Source organism: Talpa occidentalis, unplaced genomic scaffold, assembly GCF_014898055.3.
Source record: "Talpa occidentalis isolate TD23 unplaced genomic scaffold, MPIMG_talOcc4v2.1, whole genome shotgun sequence".
Taxonomy (NCBI): Eukaryota; Metazoa; Chordata; class Mammalia; order Eulipotyphla; family Talpidae; genus Talpa; species Talpa occidentalis.
Window position 1 is genome coordinate 115,776,053 of NW_026555331.1, and position 25,874 is coordinate 115,801,926.

A 25,874-nucleotide genomic window follows, 5' to 3' on the forward strand; every position below is an offset into this window, starting at 1 on the left:
GTTCAAGATGACACTCTCTTTTCTTCCAATTCAGTGCTGAGTACAAGAGAAGAACTAAGTATGTTCAGAAAAGCCTTAACCCCGAGTGGAATCAAACAGTAATTTATAAAAGTATCTCCATGGAACAGGTATGCAATGATTATTTTCTATGTGATCGATTTAGGTAAATGCAAGAAAAACAATGCCAAAATTATGGAAAGACTGCCATCTCTATCAGTTTTGCCATACAACCAATAAAGATTAAATAAGAAATAAAAGGATTTTGTAAGAAATGTAGTCACTGAAGGAAATGGATACAGGTCAAAGATACAGTGAAAGGAAATATGCAGAGTTTGATGAAGCTGTCAAAAAACCAATGAATGATTGATTCCTATGATTGCTTAAAAATTTTAAATATATCTATAGATTGAATCTTATCTATCCTATTTTGAGAGAAAATATTTTCCAACTGCCAACTGGCCATATGTATTTTTTTAATTTGAGTACTTTCTTAATTTTTTTCTAGTTATATTGAGATATGATTGACATATAACATTAAGTGTACAACATAATGATTTGATATATAAATTATTGCAAAAAATATAGGTGGCTATGTGTAGACTTACATCAAGAATACAAAGAAAAAGAAGATTGAAAGCATAGAAATATATTATCCCACCAAGCAATATTTCAGGAACTCTTCTCTAAATTGAGTCCTTTAAAGAGTATTTGTGGGATTAAATTGTACTGAAGACATAAAGATGTCTATTGTAAAGAACTATCACCATCACAGATATGTTAATCTAGACAAAATTGTGTCAATGTGTGTCTGAAAATCTTCATGTCATAAGTTTGTATGAATAATAGGAAGTAAACTGATAACTTATAAGGAAGTAAACTAATAGCTTCTTTTCAGAAGGAAAAGAATATTAGCAGAATAGGAAAAAGACATCTGCATGAAACAATTTATAAATGAGTTCTTAGATGAGATTTATTACTTGTCTTTTGGAAGATTTATAATTCAACTATGACGTTTAATTCATGTGTAGTCTGAATTCTTAAATTTAAATTCACCTACAGAATTAAGACAATGCTATGTTTTTGGCAATTATTAAACAGAAAACTAGAATCTAGATACTTTCTTGAAATATCCAAAGCAATTTGTAGCCAATGAATTCTGTGGATTTAAAGAGTTTTTATAAATTTTGCTTTCTATTCTTTAAAATGGAAGTTGGGAGTTTAATTAACAGAAAGAAGTAAAAATTGTCGTTATTTTTTTTTACGCAAAACTGTAAGGTCCCTCATGATCAAACACTAGGTTACACTACAAAAATCATTCACATTTTATATAATGTTTACTATAACCCAACAGTTTTAAATAAAACAAAGTATTTTTACATAAATGGAAAGAGTTCAAAGAAGTAAAATAAATGTTTATTATATGCGAATAATGAAAATTTTTGATAAGAAGTGAGGCTAATGACATTTTGATTTGGACTTTAGCTCAAGAAGAAAACACTGGAGGTGACAGTCTGGGATTATGATAGATTTTCTTCTAATGACTTCCTTGGTGAGGTGAGTCTCTGATTTCTTTTTCCTTATTTATTTTCATTGTAAACTACCAATAAAAGCTTGATGTGAAGCAAAGTTTTTAAATATAGATAACCATTTCTGGATAAAATGCTTTTGTCAGTATAATTTATTTCTTGATTTACTATTTGAATGGTTAGGAATGGTCCTAACTTTAGCACTTTATACAATTCATAGTTAATTTGCAAGATCATGTATTGTTTTTTATAGGAAGCTATATAACCATACTGTGAATCCAAATGATTACGTTACAGATATGAAATAAAAAGTTATTGTAAAATGAGCTGTAATACTTAAAATGCATTTTCACATTATTTAATTCCAGTTCCTCTGATGTATAAATGATTTGATGTGAAACATTGCATTCTTATTTAATTTTTCCATGAAAATTTTCTCAAAGTATTCTGAGCTGTAAAACTAGCAGCAGGAATGGTTTTATATATATATTCATAAGGAATATAACCTAAGTATAAAATCTCATCAACTTGTCAGATCCTGTGACTTTTTTCATCAAAAGTACGTATTTTGTTTAGTGCTCTTTGCTTTGAGCAAAAGTTATGAATTAATGTTAAAAATAGTTATGTACATAAAATACAAAACCTAAAATATATAATATCCTATTGACAGAACAAAAGAAAACAGTTGTTTAGTATAGTTGACTGAGGACTTGTTTAGTTGCTGGATTTTGTACCTACATTTCCCATCAGAATTAACCATTTGACCTTCACCTGCAGGTTCCATGCTGACACATCCACCTGACTAACCTTGATCTTAGGAAGGACTACTCTAGGCTGTCGTCATGTATTCTGATGTAATGCCCCATTTCAAAGATTGACTTAGTGAAGTTCTTTTAATATACTGTCTTCTTGTGCTTACATGAACTACAGCATAAATCCAAAAGGCTGGTTTTCATTCTTTATATCTCATCAAATCTAATATGCCAGCAACTGTAAAATGCACCATGATTTATGAATCACTGTGAAAGAAAAAAAAAATAGTGCCAATTAAACTATGACACATTGCTTTCTCACCATCAATTGTTAGTCATGGCCCTATTTCAAATGTGAAATAAAGTGTTTTAAAATAGAAGAAATAAGTTAATAATTGCAAATTATCCATTCTTTTTCATTTTGTCCTCCATGTAACTAAAATTAAATAATCTTTGTAAATGCTAACTTTAGTTCATGAACAGGTTGTGACCCTGCCGTTTCACATCATCTCCAAATCATTAAATTAATGATGAAAGATTTTATACAGTTCACTTTAACCAAACATTCATTAATCATCTAGTTTGCACAACACACTGTTTACAGTATCAATCGTGAAGAAAATAAGAGGAAGATAGCCTCACCATTCTGAACGACTTTCCTATGTCCTTAGGCTTATATCTTTGGATAAACTTCAGGTCACAGAAAAAAGTAATGAATGAATTATAGCTCAATCCATAAATTCTATTGATGATTGTGCTCTTTTTTCAGGTATTGATTGATTTATCTAGCACATCTCACCTCGATAACACTCCTAGGTGGTATCCTCTCAAAGAACAGACTGAAAGCATTGATCATGGGAAGTCACATTCCAGTCAGAGCAGCCAACAGTCCCCAAAGCCATCCGTCATCAAAAGCAGAAGCCATGGTATCTTCCCTGACCCATCCAAGGGTAGGAGATATTTCAAGTAGAAAACGCTTTTGTCTATTTGTTCACTCAGTGTCTTCTTGTACGAGTGCCTGTGTACTTAATATATTTTGAAAGCTTGAATTCTGTTGGAAAATATTGAATGTAATATCATGTAAACTGTAGTGGATATGAGTTAGGAGAACTGGGTTTTAGTTTCATATCAGGTCCCTAATTAGGTTCATGACTGTGATCTTCACCACTGACTCAGTTTTTCAACATAATGGAGGTGGTCAGGCTGTAAGAGCCATTGGGTGTTTTTCAGCTCTCAAAATCCATGATCAGGGGGCCTCCCCGGTGGCACAGCAGGTTGAACACAGAACTATGAAGCTGTCCACAGACTCTGCAGCACCAGTTTGATTCCCTGCCAACCAGGGAGATGCCCATATGGCACGGCAGACCTCTCCTGTCTCGCCTGCTGCTCCCTCAGCAGTGTATTTTGGTCCTTCTGCCTGTTCTGCTCGGGTGTATCTTCTGTATCTCGGATGAATCCTCTCACCCTCCTGTGCCTCTAGACTGTACCCCAGTGCTTGTATATATAATAAATAAATATTTTTTAAAAATCTATGATCATATGATTTTATAAAATGCATTGAGATATTTAATTTTAAAATATTAAAATCCTCATCAAGTCATTGATTAGACATAATTATCATTACCATTTAGACATAAACCTCTGTTTAAACTCATTTTTTCATATAGTATATGCATAATACATAGCATATATAATTTGGTGTCCTGCTTTTTACTTAGGCCAAAAATTTTGCCCATATCACCAGAACAATTGGCATGCTAAAATATATCAACTCATCCTTTACTTAAACTTTTCCTATGGTTTGGTTCAAGCTAATTTTATGATTTTTTTGAAATTATTATTTTATTAATAGCATTGTCATATGCTGGGTTTAACAATGTTACATTCCCATTAAATGAGCTTTTTAAAACCCGGGGAAGCTTATTACCAGTTATCTTACAACACAGTAATCTTCATCATAAACTGAGTTACTGCCTATATGAGATAAGCCCCATGTAGTGTCTTACCTAGTGGTATCGAACTATTTATAAGTTTTAAATGTAATTTTTTTATATTAGGCCTACATGTGGGCTTCCTTTTCTCCTCAGAAAGCACATCAGATTGAAAAAAGGCTCTTTGCACGTTAGATCATAAGTGCATGCATTCTAGGAGATAGAAAACTGAGCTCTTGTCCAGTAGGCCATTGAGTTGATGTAATAAGCTACCGACTTCACTGAGTGCCAAAGATTACTATGGATGAGTTTTATATATCATTTATGGAATCCATTTAGTGCAACTCTGTCCTGATTAACATTCTGGAAGATCATAGAATAAAGACTCTCTCTCTCTCTCTCTCTCTCTCTCTCTCTCTCTCTCTCTCTCTCTCTCTCTCTCTCTCTCTCTCTCTCTCTCTCTCTCTCTGGCTATCAAGACCATGATCTACAGTCTAATTACCATTTATCCTAGTGACTCACACCTCTCCACCCAGGATTCACTACATTTTTACTAAAAAAAAGCCTCCTGTTGCAGTGTTAGCCTGTTGTCTCTTACCTGATCCCTACTAGAATTATCAGAGATGCTTGGTGAAACTCTAAGTTAATATATTCATTTATTTGAGGATAATTAGAATGTATTCCTCTTCTCAAGCTTATCACTTCTGAAGACTATCATCCTTTTGCTTCTCCTCCCCCAACTTGTTTAATCACATCACTGTTGGGCGAGCAGTTACATAAATAAGCCAAAAAAGAAACAGAATTAACATAAATCTTAGACAATTTCAAATTATGTGTAAACCGAGCTCAACCAGAGGAATACTGGAGCAACTTGATCTTACATTTTACCCTTTTGTGGCCAGACATGCAGGTTCCCACCATTGAGAAATCCCACAGCAGTCCCGGGAGCTCGAAATCCTCCTCTGAAGGCCACCTCCGCTCTCATGGACCGTCTCGCAGTCAAAGCAAAACCAGCGTCACTCAGACCCACTTGGAAGATGCAGGGGCTGCAATCGCAGCTGCAGAAGCCGCCGTGCAACAGCTCCGCCTGCAACCAAGTAAAAGACGCAAATAAGTTCCTCAGCATGGCAGCTTAATGTTCATCTGTTGCCTTTCCTTCCTGCTGTCCTTTCCTGTTTGCTTTCTGTTTTTGGCATACCTTGCTCACTCTGTTCTCTGTCCTTTTGTCTGTGTAAGAATAGACTCAGTACATAAATATGCTCTTTCTTACTTAGATTTTTTTCTTTTAATTTACATAGACTGCAGTAAAACTGGCTGTTTCTCCTTTGTCTCCACTGTCCATCCAACCCAGCTCATAGTATTTGGTAGCTGTGTCTGTGATGTTTGCAGGAAACACAGTGTTCGGTGTGTGTTCTGTTTTTGTGCGCTTAAATATATGTTAGACTACAGGAATCATAAGCACAAGTAGCTGCCGATTTTCCAGGCATTACAGCAAAAAAAGCACACATGGAGACATTTCCACGAGATTAGCAAAGAGGTTCTCCCAACTGGAAACACTCAAAAATTTTAGGCAGAACAGAAATGTGACTGATTGAGTGAGGTTCTGTCTAGAACCTTGGGGAAAAAGCCATTTCAAGCTAGTGCTTAAAACCTTTAATAAATTATGCATGTGAGACATTGTAGCTTTCCATGTGGGAAACTTTCTAGTCTTTTGGAAAAAAAATCTGCCAAGAAAATCATGTTTCTTATATTCTCAAAAAAAGTATATAACATTAAGCTTATGTGATGAGGCAAAGTAACCTCATTAAGGAGCATTGGGTCCGTTCTGCGGGATCTCACTTTGTATAAAAGAGAATTTATAGGGTTTTTTCCTCTAAGCATTAGAAATATTCTTTGAAAGTCAAGATACCAATTAAAACTTAGCAGTCCGGCCATCTTAATGCTATATTTTCATTTAAATGTGAAAATTTAGTCAATTGCTAGAACTATATAAAAACTTCAGTGCAGACATCTTACACGTGTAGATACACTGTTACTTGCAAGAGGCATTGGCCAGATAATGGAGACAGTTCCATGTTCTCCCCATCTCCCAAAGTCATCATTGCCTAAGAAACAGCCAGTTTTAACCCCCTTTAGTGCGTGCATGTGGTGTCATTTTGGCATTTGAGAGCACTACTTATTTAAATTCAGCAAAAGAACACTTCTGTTTGCATGAATAACATTTAAGCTGGTTCCATCTGAGGATACATACTCTGGGTTTCCATTTCACCCACACTGCCACAGCAGCACATAAAAGCGGTCAGTCTAATCATGCCAGGAAGCAGCACAGACACAGCATAGCAGGAGTCCTCCCCATTCAAAGAACTCAGTCTGATAATATGCCTCCACCAGCCAATGGCAACCAAGACCAAAACCAGCTAGCCCTCAGGAAGGTGATGTCTGATGGACCAGTCAAGCCAGAAGGAGGTGAGCAGAAAGGCGCTAATTCAAAGCACACAGCAAGAACATCCCCCAAATTTAAAGTCCTCATCTTTTAATTTTTAGGGATTGTCTGATAAAATATGTTTATCCACTTTTTAATGTGCTTTTGTGGGCATGGCATTTCAGGACTTCATCATCACTGTGTAAGTCCCAAGATCAATCCCATAATATATTGACAACAGTGATTTGTATTTTTCTATGCTCTGGGCATCTTTTGACTTTTGTTGGGAAATAGATTAACAGTATTCATATTGCAGAATGGAATGCATGCTACTAACCTAATCTGTTCAAGCATGATTATAAATATGTGCATTGTGATAACGTTTAAACTGCTCACATTCAAGTTAGCCTACCAGTTGGAATGTAGATCAGTTTTTGTTGCATATTATTTCAAGTGTATCTTTTAAAAATTCAGTGGATTTTGGAAATTCTTAGGGGGAAGTAAAGGAAAAATTGTTAATGCACTCATTCACCTTTACATGGTGAAAGGTCTCATCCTCAAGCAGACATTTTCCACTCATGTTTCCCTAGTTGTTAAGTGTATCAGATGTGTTGGGCATGTGAATATCCAAGTGCCTGTGTAATAAATAAAGTATCTTTATTTCATTCATAAACTCCTGGGTTCTGAGCCATTGTTATATGATACAGCTTAAAATGAGTGTGTCAGTCTTTGCTTTCTCATTTGATTCCTTGCAGTAGAGTATTTATAGTTCTGCTCCGTTGCCAGTAAGAGCTGTAGTATAGAACATTTGGGAGCAGAACAAAGTTGTATGTCAGAAACATTCTAAGATAGATAGAAAAATTATCACCAAATAAAAGCACCAGTGCTGACATATCCATGTGACTGAATAGTGGGGTGGGGCTTCTCTAGGCAATGCTTCCCTGTTTCTCCCACATTCTACCCCCTTCCCAATTTCTGCATGCTACTAGAGAGAGGAAGACCAGTCCTGTGATCCCTTGCTCTGGAGATGTATCTGAACGTGACTCCATGGCTGTGTTCAGAATGGAAAGCAAGTTTCTGTCTGTCGCGAACTTAATCCCAACATTTATGAAGTTTTCCCCGAGGAAGAGCGCCACTGCCAGTGATAGGAACCACACGAGAGTGATTGTAAAATTACCTCCAAATTTAATCCAAAAATATATATAAAATAGAGCTATTTTTCTAAAATAAAATAGTTGTTTTGCTCTCTTTAGCCCTATCTAGCCCCCAAATACTTGATTTATGATTCCATAAAATTAAAAGCTAGTTATTACTCCACAAAATTAAAATTATTTCTGCATTTCCTATTGCATTGCTCAGAAAACTGAAAACCTTAATGAGTTTTTTTTACCAACTAATGGGAGGTTCATGGGTAGTGGAAGATGTAGGTGCAGTACTGAGGCAAACCACTGGAACTGAGCAATTAGCTCAAACGTTATGATAATTCTGAATATGGGTTTCCTTGATCCAGTTTATAGATTATCAGCATAGCACAATTACCCCTTTCTAGTTATCCTTACTATTTACTTTCCAAATTCTGCCTCTCACTTTTTCTTCTACCAAATAAGTTCAGTTGATTTCTTCCTTCAATTATTCCATAATTATAAATGTTGTAGTAGTCAAATGCTTCCTTTTCACACTATTTCACACTCCTTTCAATTATTTTGATCTAAGTATTACTATATAAAACTCTGTCTGATTTTTTTTATATGTAGTTAAGATTTTTTAGCAAAATGTTTTTAATCTCTCATTAGACAATGCTTTAATGGGTATTCTCATAATTGTAAAATGCTATCATTGAATTTTGAAGTCTTTATTGGAATTATAGTCAAAAGAAAACATAGCATGCTTTCTTGTTCAGTTGGCTTTAGTAGATATAGTGTTTTCTAAAATATAAATACATATTTTCCAGTTAGTATATATGTATAAAGAATATAATTCAATCATGCATTTTGCCTAGCAATAACAAACATATTGTAGAATTAAGCTTATATAGAATGCCATATAACTAATGAGAAGCTTAGAGAGAAAAATTGGTAAGACATGTAAACATATAAAGAGCCAGCAAGTGCCTGTTCACTAACTATAGAAATAAGTTTATTAATTTTAGGTGTTTGGATACAAGTTTACCATTTAAAATCTCACAGTGGAGTTTCTATAATCCCATTTGCATTCTAAAAATAATGCTCTGCATTTGAATAGCTCTTCACATTGTACAAAGCGCCTTGTCATCCATTTTCTCATTTTATCACACCTAGTAGAGGAGGTATTCACAGCAGATATCCTTATTCCTGGCTTATGAGTGAGCAATCAGAGTTGGAGGGCCAGCATGACTAACTGAACATACAACTAGGAATTTTCAGCACCTGCAATATAATGTGTTATTATTCTAGGCCTTTGCTTTTAAAATACAATACCTCCTTCAAATCAAACTCTCCTAATTTCAATTAAAAAAAAAAAACAAAAAACATTGTCATCTACTTTTTTGTATTTATCATTCACAGTTTTACAAATAATTAGAAGTGACTAGAAATACAATTCTGACTTGTTCTACCTACATGAATCTCTTTTCAGAAGGCTGATAATTAAGCTGCCCCAAACCATGGAATCAAAACCTTCCCACTGAACAAGTAAAGTGTGGCTGTAAACAGCACTGTAGAGGAGACTGCATGTACATCTGTAGTCATTTCTCTCAACGGTGACAATAGTTTCCCTAAAGAGCTTCTCAAAGATATCTTTGTGAGCATCTCAGCAGATTTCTGTTTGATGTCGCATAAAATATATGTCAAGCAAGAACTATAGAGTGAGCCAGTAGGAAACCTTTTATCTCCCTCTCCCTACTTAAGGAACCTTAAGAGAAAGATTAAATAAATTATTCCAGACCATACTGGTGCCTAAACAATTCTCAGTATTTAGAAATTCCCAGAAATATTGTTTTTTTTTTTTTTTCCCCAAGCCAGTTTGGGTTGGTTGAACACAGATCCTGACATTTCAGAAGGTGACACCAACTAAGGAAAGAGAGTTTAAAAAATAGTTGGCTTTTTAAAAAAAACAATAACAAACCCCCCAAAAATTAAAAACATCTTAAAACCTTGAAAATTAAATTAGTTGACATCTAATATGTGCCATTTTAAATGCAGGTGTAAAATTCCTGAGCTGCTTTTATTTGATACTAGATTTTCTGTGAGTTTCAAATTTAGAAACCGGTAACAGAAGGTGAGTAGAAATATCCCCCCACCCTGGGTAATAAAATAAGAGCCATTGGAACAAGTGAGAAAGGTTAGGTGAAAAGATGAATCATTTACTAAGTTGTGTGGGGGAGTATGATTGACAGTTCCCTGGTGTGGCTGGATTGTGGGAGAAATGCCTGAAGTTGCTTCCACAGACCTCTGCTGGAAACTCCACTGTCAATAAGGCTCATTTGCGGCACCTGTCCAAGAAGAGTTTCCTATCCATGTGTTGCTGAGGAGAAGTTTTGCTAATCATTGGGTGGGAGCTACCCTCTGGGGTGGATGGTAGTGGGGAGCTGGGCTGGAATGCATGGTGGGCCCCGGGAGTGGAGGAATTGTCGGTTACAAAAGGTGGTAGCTCATATAGGTCACTTTAGGTGAGGAGGAATTTAGCATTCTCTATTTCTGGAAGAGGGAGGGTCCAAAAGGAAAGCAAAGAGAAATCATAAAAAAAATGAGAAAGTTTATTTGGAGGTGAACTCTTCTGTAACATATGTAAGTGGTTAATAAAAAACAGATTTCATATCCCTCATTTCAGTGTGTTTATGCTAAAGATGAACATCTTTTAAAGAATAAAACCTTGGGTAGTTTAAAATAAAAAGAAAAGTTGAAGCTCTAATGATGTGAACACAGCAAGTATCCAACAAAATCTGAGTGAATCAAATTGGATAAATTTCAGCTTGCAAAGTTCTGTGCCTGTTTTTCCAGGGGTGAGGATTTTCTTTCTTTCTTTGTAAAAATCAAAATGCTAAAGCTTTGTTTTTTAAGAGTTCCATATTTTCTTAGAAGGATTGATTATGCATTTTCAAATCTTTCTGTTGTCATTTAACATTTATTCCCAGACATATCTCTGCGTTCCACATAGAGTCACAGACAGTAGATGTGTAGCTCTGACCAGCCCTTGTTAACAGACCGTCATTCACAAAGGTGAACTCACTGACCTGCCATCTTTGGGTCCTTTTGTTCTTTTCCAGTAGTAACCATTGGTCTGCACAAAGCCATCCACATAAATTGTGTCTGCTTCACACTGGGGGTTTATGTTCATTTCATCTGACATGAATAGCAAGACCAACTAAGCTATGTAAGCATCAATTTGACTTCAATAGTGTGCCTTTGTCAAAGGATCTAGCCATAGGCCTATGTAATTGGATGGGACTATTAATACATGATTTGAAAAGAAGAGAAAGGCCTAATTTTTAACATGCCAAAGTCCATATTTATCTGTTACATCTTTAACAAAGTTAAACTTAATTTTTTAATGCACATTATTTTACTTTGGGCTGAGCAAATTATTTTCAAGAAAGTTAATTGATCAAATCACCATCAGGGAGTAGGACCCTGAGGAAATGATACAGGCAAGTAAATGCTGATGGAGAAAAGAAAAGCAATGAGAAGCAAGGAACATGGCAAATCTTATGAGGACAAAGTGTGGGACCCTGGACAAAGGGTACAATCTTAGCATGGAGTTGAGAATGTTTTCACCTGGGTGGGAAGGACCATGGAGCAGGAAAAATGCTTATAAGGAAGGATGGGGGAATGCAAAAGGCATTATCTGGCTGCTTAGCAATATTGCTGAAATCCAGCTATCTATCCTAGAATTACTTGATTTTTTTCACTTTTCATGCACGTGTATTACATTATGTAAAACCAATCTACCTCACCCATTCTCCATTGTGCAAGATAATTTGGGGGGGAGGGGAGACATATGGGTGTGGGAAAGGATGAAAGGATTCTTCATGTGTACTGAGCAAACTGTGAAAATATATTTGATTTTTATTTTATTACTGTGTTGAATGTGTAAATATGTAATTATTGAGGAGTCAAAAACAACACTTAAAAGTTTTTTTTTTTTACATTTATGGTTTTAAATTAAAGCATCAGAAATACAGATGTTTTATTGGGATGTTCAGTTTATTGTATGAGTAAGATTAGTCCAGATATAATTAAAATTTTTGTGTTTCAGGAAACTGAAAGATACGAATTAGTTAAATTGATTGTTGAAGAGATATATAGTCAAAATATTAATGTTATAAAAATATTTATGTTATAAATGAAATAAGATCAGGTAAATTTTTAGGGAAAAAAAGTTTGATAAATTAGGAGCATAGGTTCCTATTTTAAAAAACCTAAGAAACACAGAGGAATAGAATTTCTGCTTTACTTTTTTTGTTTTGTTTTGTTTTATGTTTTTTGTTTTTTGTGGGACCCTCGCCGGTGGTCAGGGATCAAACCTGCGCTGCAGAGGCTGCGGGCAGCCTCACAGCCCAGCGCTCAACCGCTAGGCCACCAGGGGAGGCCCTCTGCTTTATTTTTTCTCAAAAGAAGACAGAAATAAATCCACTTCCCATTAATACATTTCAAACTCAAAACCACATTACTTTAAGTTCTTTAGGTTACATTACATTTTATCTGACTGCATATAAAATGAATTTAAAATCTATATAGAGTTTTCATTTTTAGTTTGTTGTAAAGCATTCTCATTGCTAATGACAAAGTAAATATTGCATTACTACTTTACCTCCATATATTAATATAGAAAAAGACTAAAGATTGTGAAAAGGGAACCTCTTTTTTGGAAGAATTTGTATTATTTTATGCCAGTCAACTATCATTATTTATTCTGGGTTTTTATGTACCATAAAATAGGGTTTTTTCCACATATAAAAGATTTTTTTCATATATAAAATAGATTTTTTTCATATATAAAAGGAAATTTTATGACATAATTTTTAATTCAGGCCATAATACCTCTAGAGTTATTCTAAATGAAACGAGTTCTTTAGACATTTGGGGAGATCAGTAAGCATATTAAGATCAATGATAAATCTTTTCAAGAAAAGTTAACAATTTGGTATTTTCCTATATAAAAATAAAGCAAAAAAAGGTATAGAATGATTGTCATATATAAAATAGTTTATGATGGCTGTCAAAAAGTACTGGTGTTAATTGCTTTCTCTCATTTTTACAGTTTAGTACTTCATTTCAATCACTGTAGACCTAGACCAGTAATTCTCAGAGTGGCTCCACTGACTTCTGGGGGTCCTAGAGACCTTTCAGGACTCAACAAGATCAAAGAATTATCAAGAATATGTTTTTACTTTTTCATTCTCATTCTTTCTCAAATGTACAGTAGTTTTTCTGTGTTTACCTGAGGTGTCATGACATCATTGCTTTGATGGCTAGTGGAATATGTGCTTGTCAATTATTTCTAAATGTTCTTAGTTTTGCATATGATAAATATAACCCACAAGAAACAAAATTCTTGGGGGAATTCAATAATTTTTAAGAGTAAAAGCTCAAATCTTTGAGCCACTGATCTAGATATATACACAAACATAATTTTCCAATAGCCAAAAACATTGCGTGATTTAGTTTCTTCCAAGTATAATTACCATGTTTGTCTTTAAATATTATATGCCTTTAGTACCTTTCATATTGCATTTCAGAACACCTTTCCTCATCATTTGATGTTAATTTATAATTATTAAGTCTGATAAATGATAATTTTTCATTTCATAATCATATTTAAATATTTTATTAGGCATGATTTGATTAAATTTATGATTATATGTCCATATTCATTATTTCTTTTTAAATTTTACTGGTAAGTTGCCTGTCAGCTTTAATCAAGCTATTTCCAACCAAAGATGGAGAGAGAGGATTATAAAGGTAGGATTTATTTTATTTGTGTGCTTATCTCAAAGATAAAATTTATTAGAAAAACAATTATTTATAAATTACTTGTTCCTTTTGACTTCTGTTGCATTACCTATACTACTAATGCTATATAATGCAAATTGATTGTGTAGGCATAAATAGCAATACAAAAACAGAAGATCATCACTTTGAATTAAATTTCGGGAAAACAGGTTTATTGTCTCTTCTCTAATCCTTGATTAGTTAAATTTTTGAGAGAATATTTTGTTCCAGAATCTCTTCAAAAGTGTTAGTGATACTCCAGTGAATAAGATAGACAAAAATGACTGTCCTTATGAATCTCCCATTCTAGTAATGCTTGTTGAATAGCCAATTAAAGATATTTTGGCAAAATTATGAAGAATGAGAAAAGTGTGAGTTTTGTCTATCTTCAAGTGAGATTAATAAAGAAAAATTCTAGCAGTTACTAACTAAATATATATGCAACCAAGCATCATCATATTTAGAAATAACTAGAAATTATATTTTATTGGTTTTGACTATGGTGCTATTTCATAATCTGTATAGGCCATTAAGGTATTACTAGTTACAGGAGAAAAGTATTAAAAAATATACTTGAAGGCAGGAAGGTTAATGAAATTACCTAGAGTTTAGAGACCATGGTACAGGACATGGGTTTATCCAACAATTGTCTACCCTCCTCTTTGCTTGTCATCATTGACTACGTTTGAAAGATACGAAAAAAAAAATCAGTGTTTAAAGTAGGACCATTAGACATGTATATGAGTATGTGAGTAATTTGTATTTATTTATACTGGAAATGTATTACTTTGGACAGGATATTTATTATAAATCAAATTATCTGGTTTCATTTAAGGACAATATCCTTGTTATCTCAGTATTCATGATTTGGGTGATCAGTTTCAGGATTATATAAGACCATTTTTCAAAACTGACTGTTTTTATAATTACTTTGCTCAAGCAAACCTGCATGTTTTCTAAAAAAAAAAAAAAAAACTGCAAGTGGAAAAAATCCTTTTGTTTCAAGGGAAAGAAATGAGTACTGAAAAATTAAGATTTGCCCTTGAAAAATTCACATAGAATCTGAATGTTTATTCTTTCAGATATGAATCTCCTTGACATTAATCTTTTAAAGACAAAGGTCTTTACTGTATTGTAGCAATTGTGTTAGCATTTTTAAAGCACAAAACCCAAAATTTGGTACTTGATATATTTGTTCTACTTATTTGGACATAACTCTAATTATAATCTAAATGAAGTGTCTTTCTAAATTTTCATTAGTGATAATATCTTAAACTTTTCCCATTATTTACTGTGATATTTTGGTTCCCACATAAACTGTATCTATATTAATGTCTCCTTCTCCAACCAGTTCTAAAGCAGTTGCCAGTTCCTTTTAAAAGGGAAACATACTTAAAATGCAACTTTATAACATAAATGTAGGTACTACAATATACTGAGACATGACACATTACACTAGGTAAGGAAAAATCCTCTTGACCATGTTATTAAACTAATTTTATTCTCAATTCCAAACACATGTATACCTGTTCTACACTCATATTTCTAATTCCTGATGTACTCATTCATCCTATATTGTACAGAGCTAGAAAGTAAATGATTATTTAGTATAGGAAACACTTGAAAGTTATTTTTGGCATTAGATAAATACAGATTGAATTGCACATTAAAATGCCTTGAAATAAAAGTCTTGAAAAATTCAGTCACAAGACCAATGTGGATGAGGGGAAAGAGTGTGAACATGATTAAAATAGCTTTCCCACCTTCCCTGGGAATATAAACAGAAGCATTACATCTCCAAACCCCCTCTCTTGAAGAAGCTATTATGTGAATATGAAATATCTTAAGGGACATATTTTGATTTTTATAAGGGAAAGAGAAACTGCAACATCCTATTTCTCAAAGTTTGTTATAACTTGTGCTGTCTGTTTATATCCATATACACCAATAGGTTGTCATTTAAAAATACTTCAGAGACAGACTTCGTTCCACACCCCCACCCCAGTCTCTATAAATGACTGGTGCAGAAGTCAGCCCTCAGCCCTCTCTGTACTCCATACTTTTACTTGTGAGAACTTGTGATCAGAGGACTTGTGAACTCTCCTAAACTTGACTATTGATGCTAACTATTCCACTTTCCTTTAATTTTTTTTCCAGATTAGATAATGTATCTACTGAAGTAATCTAGAACAAAGCTTCTGAAGTCCTAATAAGAGGCAACATCTCTTCTTTAGTAATTCCCCTGAGCTTTGATAAACATAATTCAAGGGAAAGTCTATCAAACAATGCTTATAACAGTGGAATTTAAAAACTTCAAATCAAATGAACAAGTGGAGTAAAAATTGAAAATCTCTTCAATAAAAAATAAAAGCAATAGCAATAAAAGGGACAGGCGGTTAAGTGGAAAGAGTGAAAGGCAGGGGAAAATAGAAAATATCACTGATACAGAAACCAGGTAAGTTAAAGCTACCTAAGAAAAAAATATGTTCTGCAAATATATAATTTCTAAAACAACTACGTGGTTATTTCAACGCCACCATTAAACTATTAGAATAAACAGAAGATTTAGTAATTGACTTCTGAATTTAAAATCTCTAGATTGTATTTATAAGATATTAATATATCAGTGAAGCAATCTGGGAAATTATGAGCAACCTATGTAATCAATTGTTCCTGAAGTTTTTGAGCTAGACCAAGGATATAAAACCACTGATAGAACATCATGGGCAGCAACTGAATTCTGGTAGATGAGTATATCAGCATGTTTTAGTTTTGATTCTTTCTCACATTCATTAATGTATGATCTGAAACAACTCACTTATCTTTCCAGAGGTTAGTTTTTCTATAGGTAAACTGATAGATTTAGAGCAGATTATCTTTGGAATCCTTACCTGCTTCTAAATTGCGTGATTCCACAAGTGTGTAGGATTCTGATCCACGGACTTTGCACACAGTGCTGCCATCGTGCGGTGGATGAAGTGACAGTCATGCATTTTCAGTACAGTGGAAGGAAAAAAACAACAGAGCAAACTAATTGGACAGATGTTCGTGGAAAAGACAGTAACAGGTTTAATTAAGGTTAGCCACAGTGGAGTAATGAAACAAAATTATGGCTGACCATCTAGCCACTAAATAATATGGGTAGGTCAGAGAATGATTGAAAACAGATTAAATTGCCTCTCAGAAGATAAAAATTGTTTACCTGAAATGCTGCTCAACAGTTGATTCACAAAAGTAATTTAATACTCTAGGATTTATACATCTAGGAATTCTCTTCATAGGAGTGGGATTATCATATATTCATGTGATATGTTTGTTTTTAGCATTTGATAATACAAATAGGAATTCAAAAAGAAAATACACAAAAAAGTAACTCATAAAGTAATGATTGCCAAAATATATTTTATTATTAAATAAGCCTCAATCCTTTGGAAAATAGGTATTTCTAATATATAGTACACAGGTACATAATATAGTCATGCATAATACACCCATGATTGCTGAGACTGATAAAGTAAATAGGAAGAATAAAGCAGTAGAATATCTTTAAATTGTTAATTTTGAAATCAGAGTTACAGAAAGCCATATATAGTTTTAATGTCCTAAAATGTTATTTCCTCGAATAATATAGAAGACATAGAAATTAGACTTAAATATAAATTAGGACTCACCAACTGTTTTTGCAAAAGTACTTGTATCTTGTATTGACTTTAGTTTACTAGACTCTATAATAGTGCCCTCTGGTGGTTACTATAGAAGTTACTCTCCAGATTTTTTTTTTTTTTTTTTTCGGTCATTCCAATTTAAATATATGTATATAATATTCATGGTGTTTTATGAATGTTTCTCTTTTGTGATATTTACAAGCTCTACTCTCCCATGTTTAGTGTATTATGATAAAATATTTCTTTTAGTGAAACCAATTTTGGGAAGGTTGGAATAACAAGACATCTAGTTAAGTGACCACATTTTTCCCTACAGTATGAAAGATTAAAGTTGCATCTCTAATTTTAAAAGCTACAAAAACTTGGATTATCCAAAGTGTCCTTGACAAAGAATATGAGAAACAGATTCCCATATCAAATGCTGTTTCTGATGAAAGATTTGTGGTTTGTATAAAACACACAATTGGATAAAAAGTGAAATATGCACTAAATCATTCAGATGTTTTAGTTGCTTTAGTAAAGGAAAAAACTGTTATTATTTCATTAAATATTTCTTCAGCATAGTTCCATGCTTTTAAGCAGAACACAAGTTCTGCTTCCATCAGTGACGTGCATGTATCACCTACAATCAAAGAGAGAAAAGGTGATTGCCACAAAAGATGTACAGATTAGGTGCTATGAGAATCCAGCTACAGGAGAGTTCATTTTTGCCTCAGAGAATTAGGAAGTACATAAAACAGATACAGTTTGAGCTGGGCCTTTACTGATAAGTACAAATTAGAAAGGAGAAAGTGACTGGAGCAGAGGAAGGCAGCACAAAACAGGAGTGACAGAAATTAATGTTCAAGGCACAGAAAGACAAGCCAAAGGGAGTCAGAGTGAATGGGCCAAGTGGGCTTCAATGTAAAACATACATAGAGGAGCAATGAGAGGTACATTTGGAAAGGAGCCAAGGATAAAGGGCTTCGAGAAGCAACTAGAGAATTCGACTGAAATCTTAAGATGTTCTGAAATTACTAAAAATCTAATCTCAGCTATTAAGCCCTAAAAGCACTTTTTTCATGAAAAAAATCATTAATTTAGCACCATTTAATGGAACTGATGCTTTCTTTGTGTGTGTGTGTGTGTGTGTGTGTGTGTGTGTGTGTGTGTGTGTAGGGGGGTTGAGGGGGAGCATACTGATTCAATAGAAAGACACTAGAAAATAGTATACATGTTTTAAGTGTCTGAAAAAGAACTATCAAAATATGTGGATATTTAGCAGCAACTTATCAAAACCTCTGCATTTCTGTATGTTTAACTGCATTTTGTGCTGTGTAGATACAGACCTGTAAACAGGGAAGGTAAATTCTGGATTTTAATTGAATTCCTTTTCGGATACTAACAAAGTATCAACCTATTTATCTCTGTCCTACAGTTACATACCAGATTGAGAATAAAAAAATCAATCAAGCACCAGATACTTTATTAAGATAATGCCAAACATCTAGATTCATTTGTATTATCTACTTCTAATGGCCCCAAATGTCTTTAGATTCAAGCATATATGTAATTTTGTTTTGCAAAAACATTATATAAATTTACACTTATTCCAGTATATGTACATGTTCCTTATATTTGATGTTCTTATTTTATTATAAAATTTTGTTTGCATTTAAAATATTGACAAGATTTGTACAAGCTTTTCAAATGAGACTTCTGTTCACTAGACAAGATGAAAAAGACAGTATTTCCTTAAATTTATTTCCAGTCTTGTTCCTTTTTACTGTTGTTTTACATTCTGCACACATCCCAAATTTCCCACAAGAGGAATAGAATTAACAAATGCATCAGGTAAAATCAAAGTTCACTAAAGAAAAGATTGAATATTTTAAAGTGTAAATACGGCATCAATTCTATAAAATAATTATTTTGATACATTGTGAAACTGCTTTTGTATGAAAGTGTTTTAGTTTAGTAAAGATAATTTGATTTAAAAATTAGTTCATATTAAGGTTCATCTTTGAAAATGGTATATTCAGATTTTCAAGTTGATGTAGTTTAAGTTTTCAATATCGTACTAAAAAATACTAGCAATCTTGTTATTTGGACTATGTAATGTTAATCAAAAAGTATGACTGCTTTCTTTTGTTTACAATCAGTTGACTAAAATCTGACTCATTATGTGGTTAACTACACAGTTTACACATGTTCATAATTTGGTAATCCTATTACTTTATTTTTTTAGGTTTTTTTGAAGTGCTTTTTCTTTAACACTAAATGCACCATCTGAGTTTCTTCTACATAGCTTGAAGAAAATATTAACCATATTTTATAACTATCACTCTGTTTCCATAAATACAGCTGTATGGGAACTAGCCATCTATTGGAGACTAGTTATTTAACAGGCTTTTTAAAAATAACTTTTCCCAAATTATGTGATACATGATAAAAATTGACTAATAAATATTTCTCCCTAATTCCCCTATTCTGGGAAAAGGATCCTACTATAACTGAAATAGATGTGACATCCTATAGTCTTAGAGAAGCTTTGTCTTGAAACAGAATAAAGGGAGAAGTGGGCAAAAACGAAAACCTTTACAAGACCTGACCCTGACTACCCAGATGGTGGGTTTCCTGTCCTCAATGGTTTCTTTCACAATGTATGTAATTTTCACTTCCTTTGGTTATGCTGGTTCAAATTTCATCAGGCTAAGAGTTACTGTATTTGTATGCATCTCCCCAAGAGAAAGTGTAGGTATCTCAGGATCATTATATTTGATTATCAATCATTCCCCCAGTATGTGAATCTCTGCAGCTGCCCAAGAAACCCCTGATTGGACAGAGATCTGTGTGTGGAGAATCATCTATGTAGTTTTGAAGCCTAGATGTGTCTAGAACTAGAAGAGTATTGAGGCATATTTACTGTCAGCACTAGACACGCTTCAAGGTTGTAGGGCACAACTGTGGAGAGGAAAACCCTACATAAGAGGTTCGGGGTGTGGGAAAGACTATCACAAGACAAAGAAGAATGGGTTAATGGAATCTTGCTTTACCTCATTCCTCAGAGTCACAGTGTCATCAGGTAGGCATTACCAACCCCATTATTTTCAAATGAGGCAATTTGAAACAGACATTTTAGAGTTATTGTAGAAAGAACTGGGATGCAAAACCAGATCAATATGTTCAAAGTCTGAGCTGTTAAATCCGGACCATGTGACAATTCAAATAACGCTTTCAAAAATTTGCCTAGAGAAGATTTTCTTACACAGAATAAGAGGAAACACTAGCCTTCTCTCTTCTTTCTGCATCCTAAGTTCCTCCCAAATGTCTAATCTAGAACTTCGCTTCCAATTTCAGTATTATACTCCTACTGCATAATTTACAGCGCAAATTTATAATCTTTCCATGAAAAAATGGCTCCTTATACTCCCAAAAAATCTAAATAATGAAAATAAGTTCCAGTCATAAACTAGGAAATGCCTATGGGAAAAAAATATATTCAAATGCTAAAAAGTTGTAGGTCTAGACAGAGCTATATATAAACAAGGCCAGGACTTTCAATTATCCTTTGAAATTATTCCAGTTTGTATTTCACCTCTCAGAAGAAAAATATTATCGGTTATTAATGTACAATTTAATTAAGCAATGTTCTCATATATCCTGCTATTTTTATCTACCCAAGTCTTTCTAAACTCATTTTTCCATGAAGTAGTCAAAATTCTTATTCTTTTGCCATATCATTAATGCAACAAAGTACAAATTAGCCACTAAAAATAACAGCAGTAAGAATAGATGGATAGTTACATACTATGTAACAGCCTGAAAGTCTAAAGATTTTTCCTTGGTTGTGATCATTTTTCCTTTCTGTCCAATAAAAACAGTGAAATATTTTAGTGGTGCATACGCATAATAATTGGTTAAGGAATCAAAATGAAAAGCAGGTTAAGAAATGTGGATTTCTTGCTAGAACTGTTCTTTATACATGTCAATGAAGAAAACGTATAATTATGCATTTGGAGAGCAATGGGAGTTTCATTTATTGACTGTGGTGTTGACTCTTCCCACACCATGCAGCAAAGCCCACCAATCACCGGCCTGCAGAAAGCTCCGTGTCCACAGGCTCCTCTGGTAGCAGCTTTGGCAGTGGGTATAGCGTGGACAGTGAAGGAAGCAGCAGCACTGCAGGGGAGACTAATCTATTTCCTATTCCAAGGATGTAAGTGGTTCTTTTTTTTTTTTCCACTACAAAGTTAGCAGCATCATGAGTAAGCTTTTCTTAACTTTTAACAGGAAATAACTAGATAATTACCAATTCTGAGTCATTGTCCCCAAAGCACTTCAGCTATCTATATCTACATTAAAAGACTATTCAGGAATGATTGGATTAATTTAGTGAATTTTAAGGATGAAACATGGCTATTATCAGGACTCCTTAATCACTGCAAACTCTATTTAATATTAAACCCACTAAAGTAATAAGTCATGTCTGAATCAGCTCAGGAGCAGTAGTACATTGATGCTTTAATCACATAATGGCCAAACACAAGCATTATTAGTATTTGCAATGAACAGAATAATTTACTCTGAACCAGGATACATTTAAACAAATTTAAAGAACTGATATGTTGTATTTTAAGTGGGTGACACATTGGGTTACTCATATAGACTTTTCAACTATAAATGTCACTGCAATTTACATAGAAGATTTTGAAGTGTTTCCATATTTTCTAGAACAAATATCAAGTAGTACAATTGCCCCTGAGCAGGTAATCTTGAAGTTTGATTGTAATATGGAAATCCTTGAAAAAAATCAAGTTACAAATCTAAAGCAAAATTATGTTTAGATTATGTTAGTATGGGTTTAGTTATATGGTGGCAAAATTTAACAATATCCAAGGTAAATATGTAGGCTATTTTTGTTCCAATATTAAAATCTACACTATCCTGACCTTTCCTTCTCCTCTCGATTAAATCATTTTCCGGGTTCTCAAGAACACCCTGGGCCAACCAGCTCCAGGGTCTAGCCAAGGCAAACCCAGACTGCCACCAAATTTTATGAGGCCTGAAAGCTAAAATTGCTTTCATGTTCTGCAATGTTTAAATAGGGAAAAACAGAAAAATAGCATTTTATGACACATGAAAATTATATGAAATAGAAATTTCAGTATACATAAAGTTTTGATGGAACTTTACTTATATGTTGCTAAATGCTATTTCTCCTATAGGAGCAGATCTGAGTCCTTCCAGCAGAAACTATTTAAATTACTTACTATCTGGCTCTTTACAGAAAGAGTTTGCAGACCCCTGGTCAGTACCCTCATTAAAGGGTCCTTTTCATTTCTCCAATGTATATGAAGTCCTCTCTGGGCTTGGAACTTTTAGTTCCTTGTTTTGATGTCAAGGCTTTCATAAATCTTTCCTTTTGATCCCAGAATAACAAATACAAATTATAAACTGTGTGGTCAGAATGTTCTGAAATAAAGATTATTTATTGGATGTTTAGAAAAATTGCATTCTTTGCACGACTCACAGTTACATTTCCTACGTGCTTTGTTTAGCTTCACTGCAAAATGCTGCAAAAGTTTTCTACATAATCTTAGAAATGTACATAATACATGTTTTGGCTGAGTACCTAACACTAAAATCAGTGTTCCTTAGAAGCAAAACCTGCAGTTGAATATCACCATTAAAATATGAAATCTGGAAGTCAAACCCAAAATTATCAAATCCAAAATTATCAAAAATTTATTTTTATTATAATTACCAAGACATAATTATTTGTAAAAGTTTAAAATAGTACAAGGTAGTAACTTTTTAATACTCTCATCTGCTAGATTAACACTACTAAAATGATGTCCACTTTCAGTTGAGTTTGGCTTAGTGACAAGATATATAATTTGGTTAAATTATCAGAATAGTGCACTACAAAGGAGGGATTGCTGATGACTTTAGATGGCCTCTCTGTCTAATAGCAAGAGACAGCAGAGTTAATTCTTTCTAACTTATGAGCTGCTTGTTTTGAATCTCATTGAAGAAATTACACAAACTGAGGTTTTGTTCATTGCTTAGTTAGGATTCTGGTTTTGTGTGTGTGTATATTATGTATGTGTATGTGTTTTATATACATATATATAGTCTCCATCTATCTATATATATATATATATGTATGTATGTATATATATAATCTTGTCTGAATATATACATAAGACTTGATATGTATCTGTCTATGTAATTTCTCTCATTTTTAATGCATTTGGTCCCTCACATAATCACTTCATAAAAATTTGGGTTTAAACCTATGACCTAGAATTGCCATAATGGTACAGTCTAATAACCTTCAAAATAAAATTTCTGAATTTGCATCCATTCCTCATTCATTAATGTATAACCATTAAAGTAAAGAAGAGGACTTTTAGAGATGTTTTCAAGTAAGTAACAATTGGATTTTTAAGAAATAAGTATACTTACTGTTTCAGTAGATCCAGCAAATCAAAAAACTTTGTCAATGTAAGAATTAAATGTTAGTAAAATAGGTTAGAATTATTTTTTTAGAAAATATAGTATCAAGATTTTCTTTTGTTCAAGTTCCCTTTTAAAAAAAACTTTTATTTTTACATCATTGTTCATTATTTGTATTCAAGCAAACATTGTTTAGAAATGAACAATGATGTAAAAAATATATAAATAAAAATTAAAATTAAAATTAAAAAAAAACAAGTTCCCTTTTTAACAAGTATTTTTATTCCACCTCTTCATAACATTTTGTAGAAGTACATATAAAAACAATTCCAAAAATCTCTTGTATGTCATATAGGTTTTCTTCTCACTAGAGAAATAAGATATATCCTACAGTTTTTTCACTGTTATATTATCGATACTCTGAACCCACAGTGCTCAAAATGTGAACTCTTCATTTAGTTGGCCTTCCAAAACTTTGAGGCTGATTCTACAAGTGAATAACAAACTATAGCTGAATTCTAACACTCTTATGTGCATAGCTACAGATTAATACTTTATAGTTATTGAATTTTATGTTTCAAGCGCTGTTTTAAGCACTTTATAAACATTTTCCATGTGATTTTTCATAAGCGAAAGGCAGCTAATGTTACTATTCTTCTATTACAAAAGAAGAAATAATCTTCACCAGATTAAGTTGATTTGCTTTAGATTATACATAGCATGAAAGCAAATTCAAAAGCAGAGACCAGGCAGACTAACTTCAAAAGCCAGCTTCTGTGCCCAGCTGAAACAGATGAAGGATCTTCAAGAAAGTCATCAAGTGAAATAAAAATCTGTTACTAAGATTCTATTGTTTTAAATGATTCAAAAATCCGCTTTTCACAAAAGCATCTGTTACAACTCAGCATAGCAAAGTCTGAAGATATAAAAACTATTCTTCTTGAATTAAAAACAGAGAAAAGAACTCTATGATTCTAAAAAATAAACTGAAAATTTTGTGATGATTGATCTTTTTAAAAAAATATTTATTTATGCATACAAGAACTGGGGTGTAGGCCAGAGTTGCAGGAGAGTGAGAGGATACACCAGAGACAGAATGGGGAGCAGAAGAGGCCGATTGACTGAAATACACTGCTGAGGGGAGCAGCGGGCCAGAGAGGAGAGGTATGCTGTACCATGTGGGTCACCTCCTTGGCCAGGGATTGAACTCATGCAGCTGATAACTTTATAGTGCTAAGACTTAACCCCTTAAGCCACCAGCAAGGCCCGAAATGACCAGATCTTTGACAAATGAATCAAAGACTAATATATTCAAAATAAGAATTTGAAGTATTATGTTGGCAAAAAATAGGAATAATAAACAAGTTCCAATTTTAAGAGCATCATGATATAGAGAAATTAATTGTGTATATATTTGCCATTCAAGGAAGTTATCACAGGTCTGAATATATAATGCCATTAATAAATAATAACATTTTCTTTTCTTTTTAGAGGGAAGATGGGGCAGAATGGGCAAGATCCTGTAAAACAGCCTGGAGTAGGAGCAGGACTAGCAGACTCTGAAGGTAAGTTGAAATATACAGTACTGGAATTTAGTTGACTACATGCTACACATGGAATATTTCTTTTTTCTTTCAATATGAATGCAAATTTCTAAGTACTAGAAAATGAGTCATTATTATTTATGTTATCTGTTAATTGAGAATGATATTGTAACTTCATCTAGAAATCTTCCTTACATTATCTCATTTAATTTTTAAAATTATTATGAAAGTAATGATCCTACATGCTGGTTTTACATCAAAAGGCACTGAAAGTACATACATCGCACAAGTAGGAGCAAGTAACCTGAATACAGGAAAATGCTATGATAGCAAATCACATGCTATCAGGAACAATAATAAATGACATGGTATCACAAGAGCACTAATGAGGAAACCCAGATATGGACATCAAGTCTGTTCCTGTTACCTAAATGGTGACCTAATTGCTCTATCTTCATTAACGTCATCTGAAAATTGTAGGTTTAGGTGATACCTAAGATTTCACATGAACTTAACTAGATAACCACATTTTTCTGATTCTATTAAATTTTTTTCTCTGCACTCATTCAAAGACTTTGCTTTCTGCATCCGTTCCCATATTCCCCAGAGTTCTATCCTCAATCCA

At 33.4% G+C, this 25,874-nt stretch overlaps 1 protein-coding gene across 1 annotated transcript in view; it reads left to right on the forward strand.

Moving 5' to 3' along the window:
- PCLO (piccolo presynaptic cytomatrix protein) overlaps positions 1-25,874 on the forward strand; it is a 283,527-nt gene that overhangs the window by 235,083 nt on the left and 22,570 nt on the right. Inside the window, 6 exon segments of the mRNA XM_054692491.1 lie at positions 35-128; positions 1,483-1,554; positions 3,048-3,228; positions 5,112-5,306; positions 21,321-21,462; positions 25,197-25,270. Coding sequence (XP_054548466.1) covers positions 35-128; positions 1,483-1,554; positions 3,048-3,228; positions 5,112-5,306; positions 21,321-21,462; positions 25,197-25,270 — 758 coding nt within the window.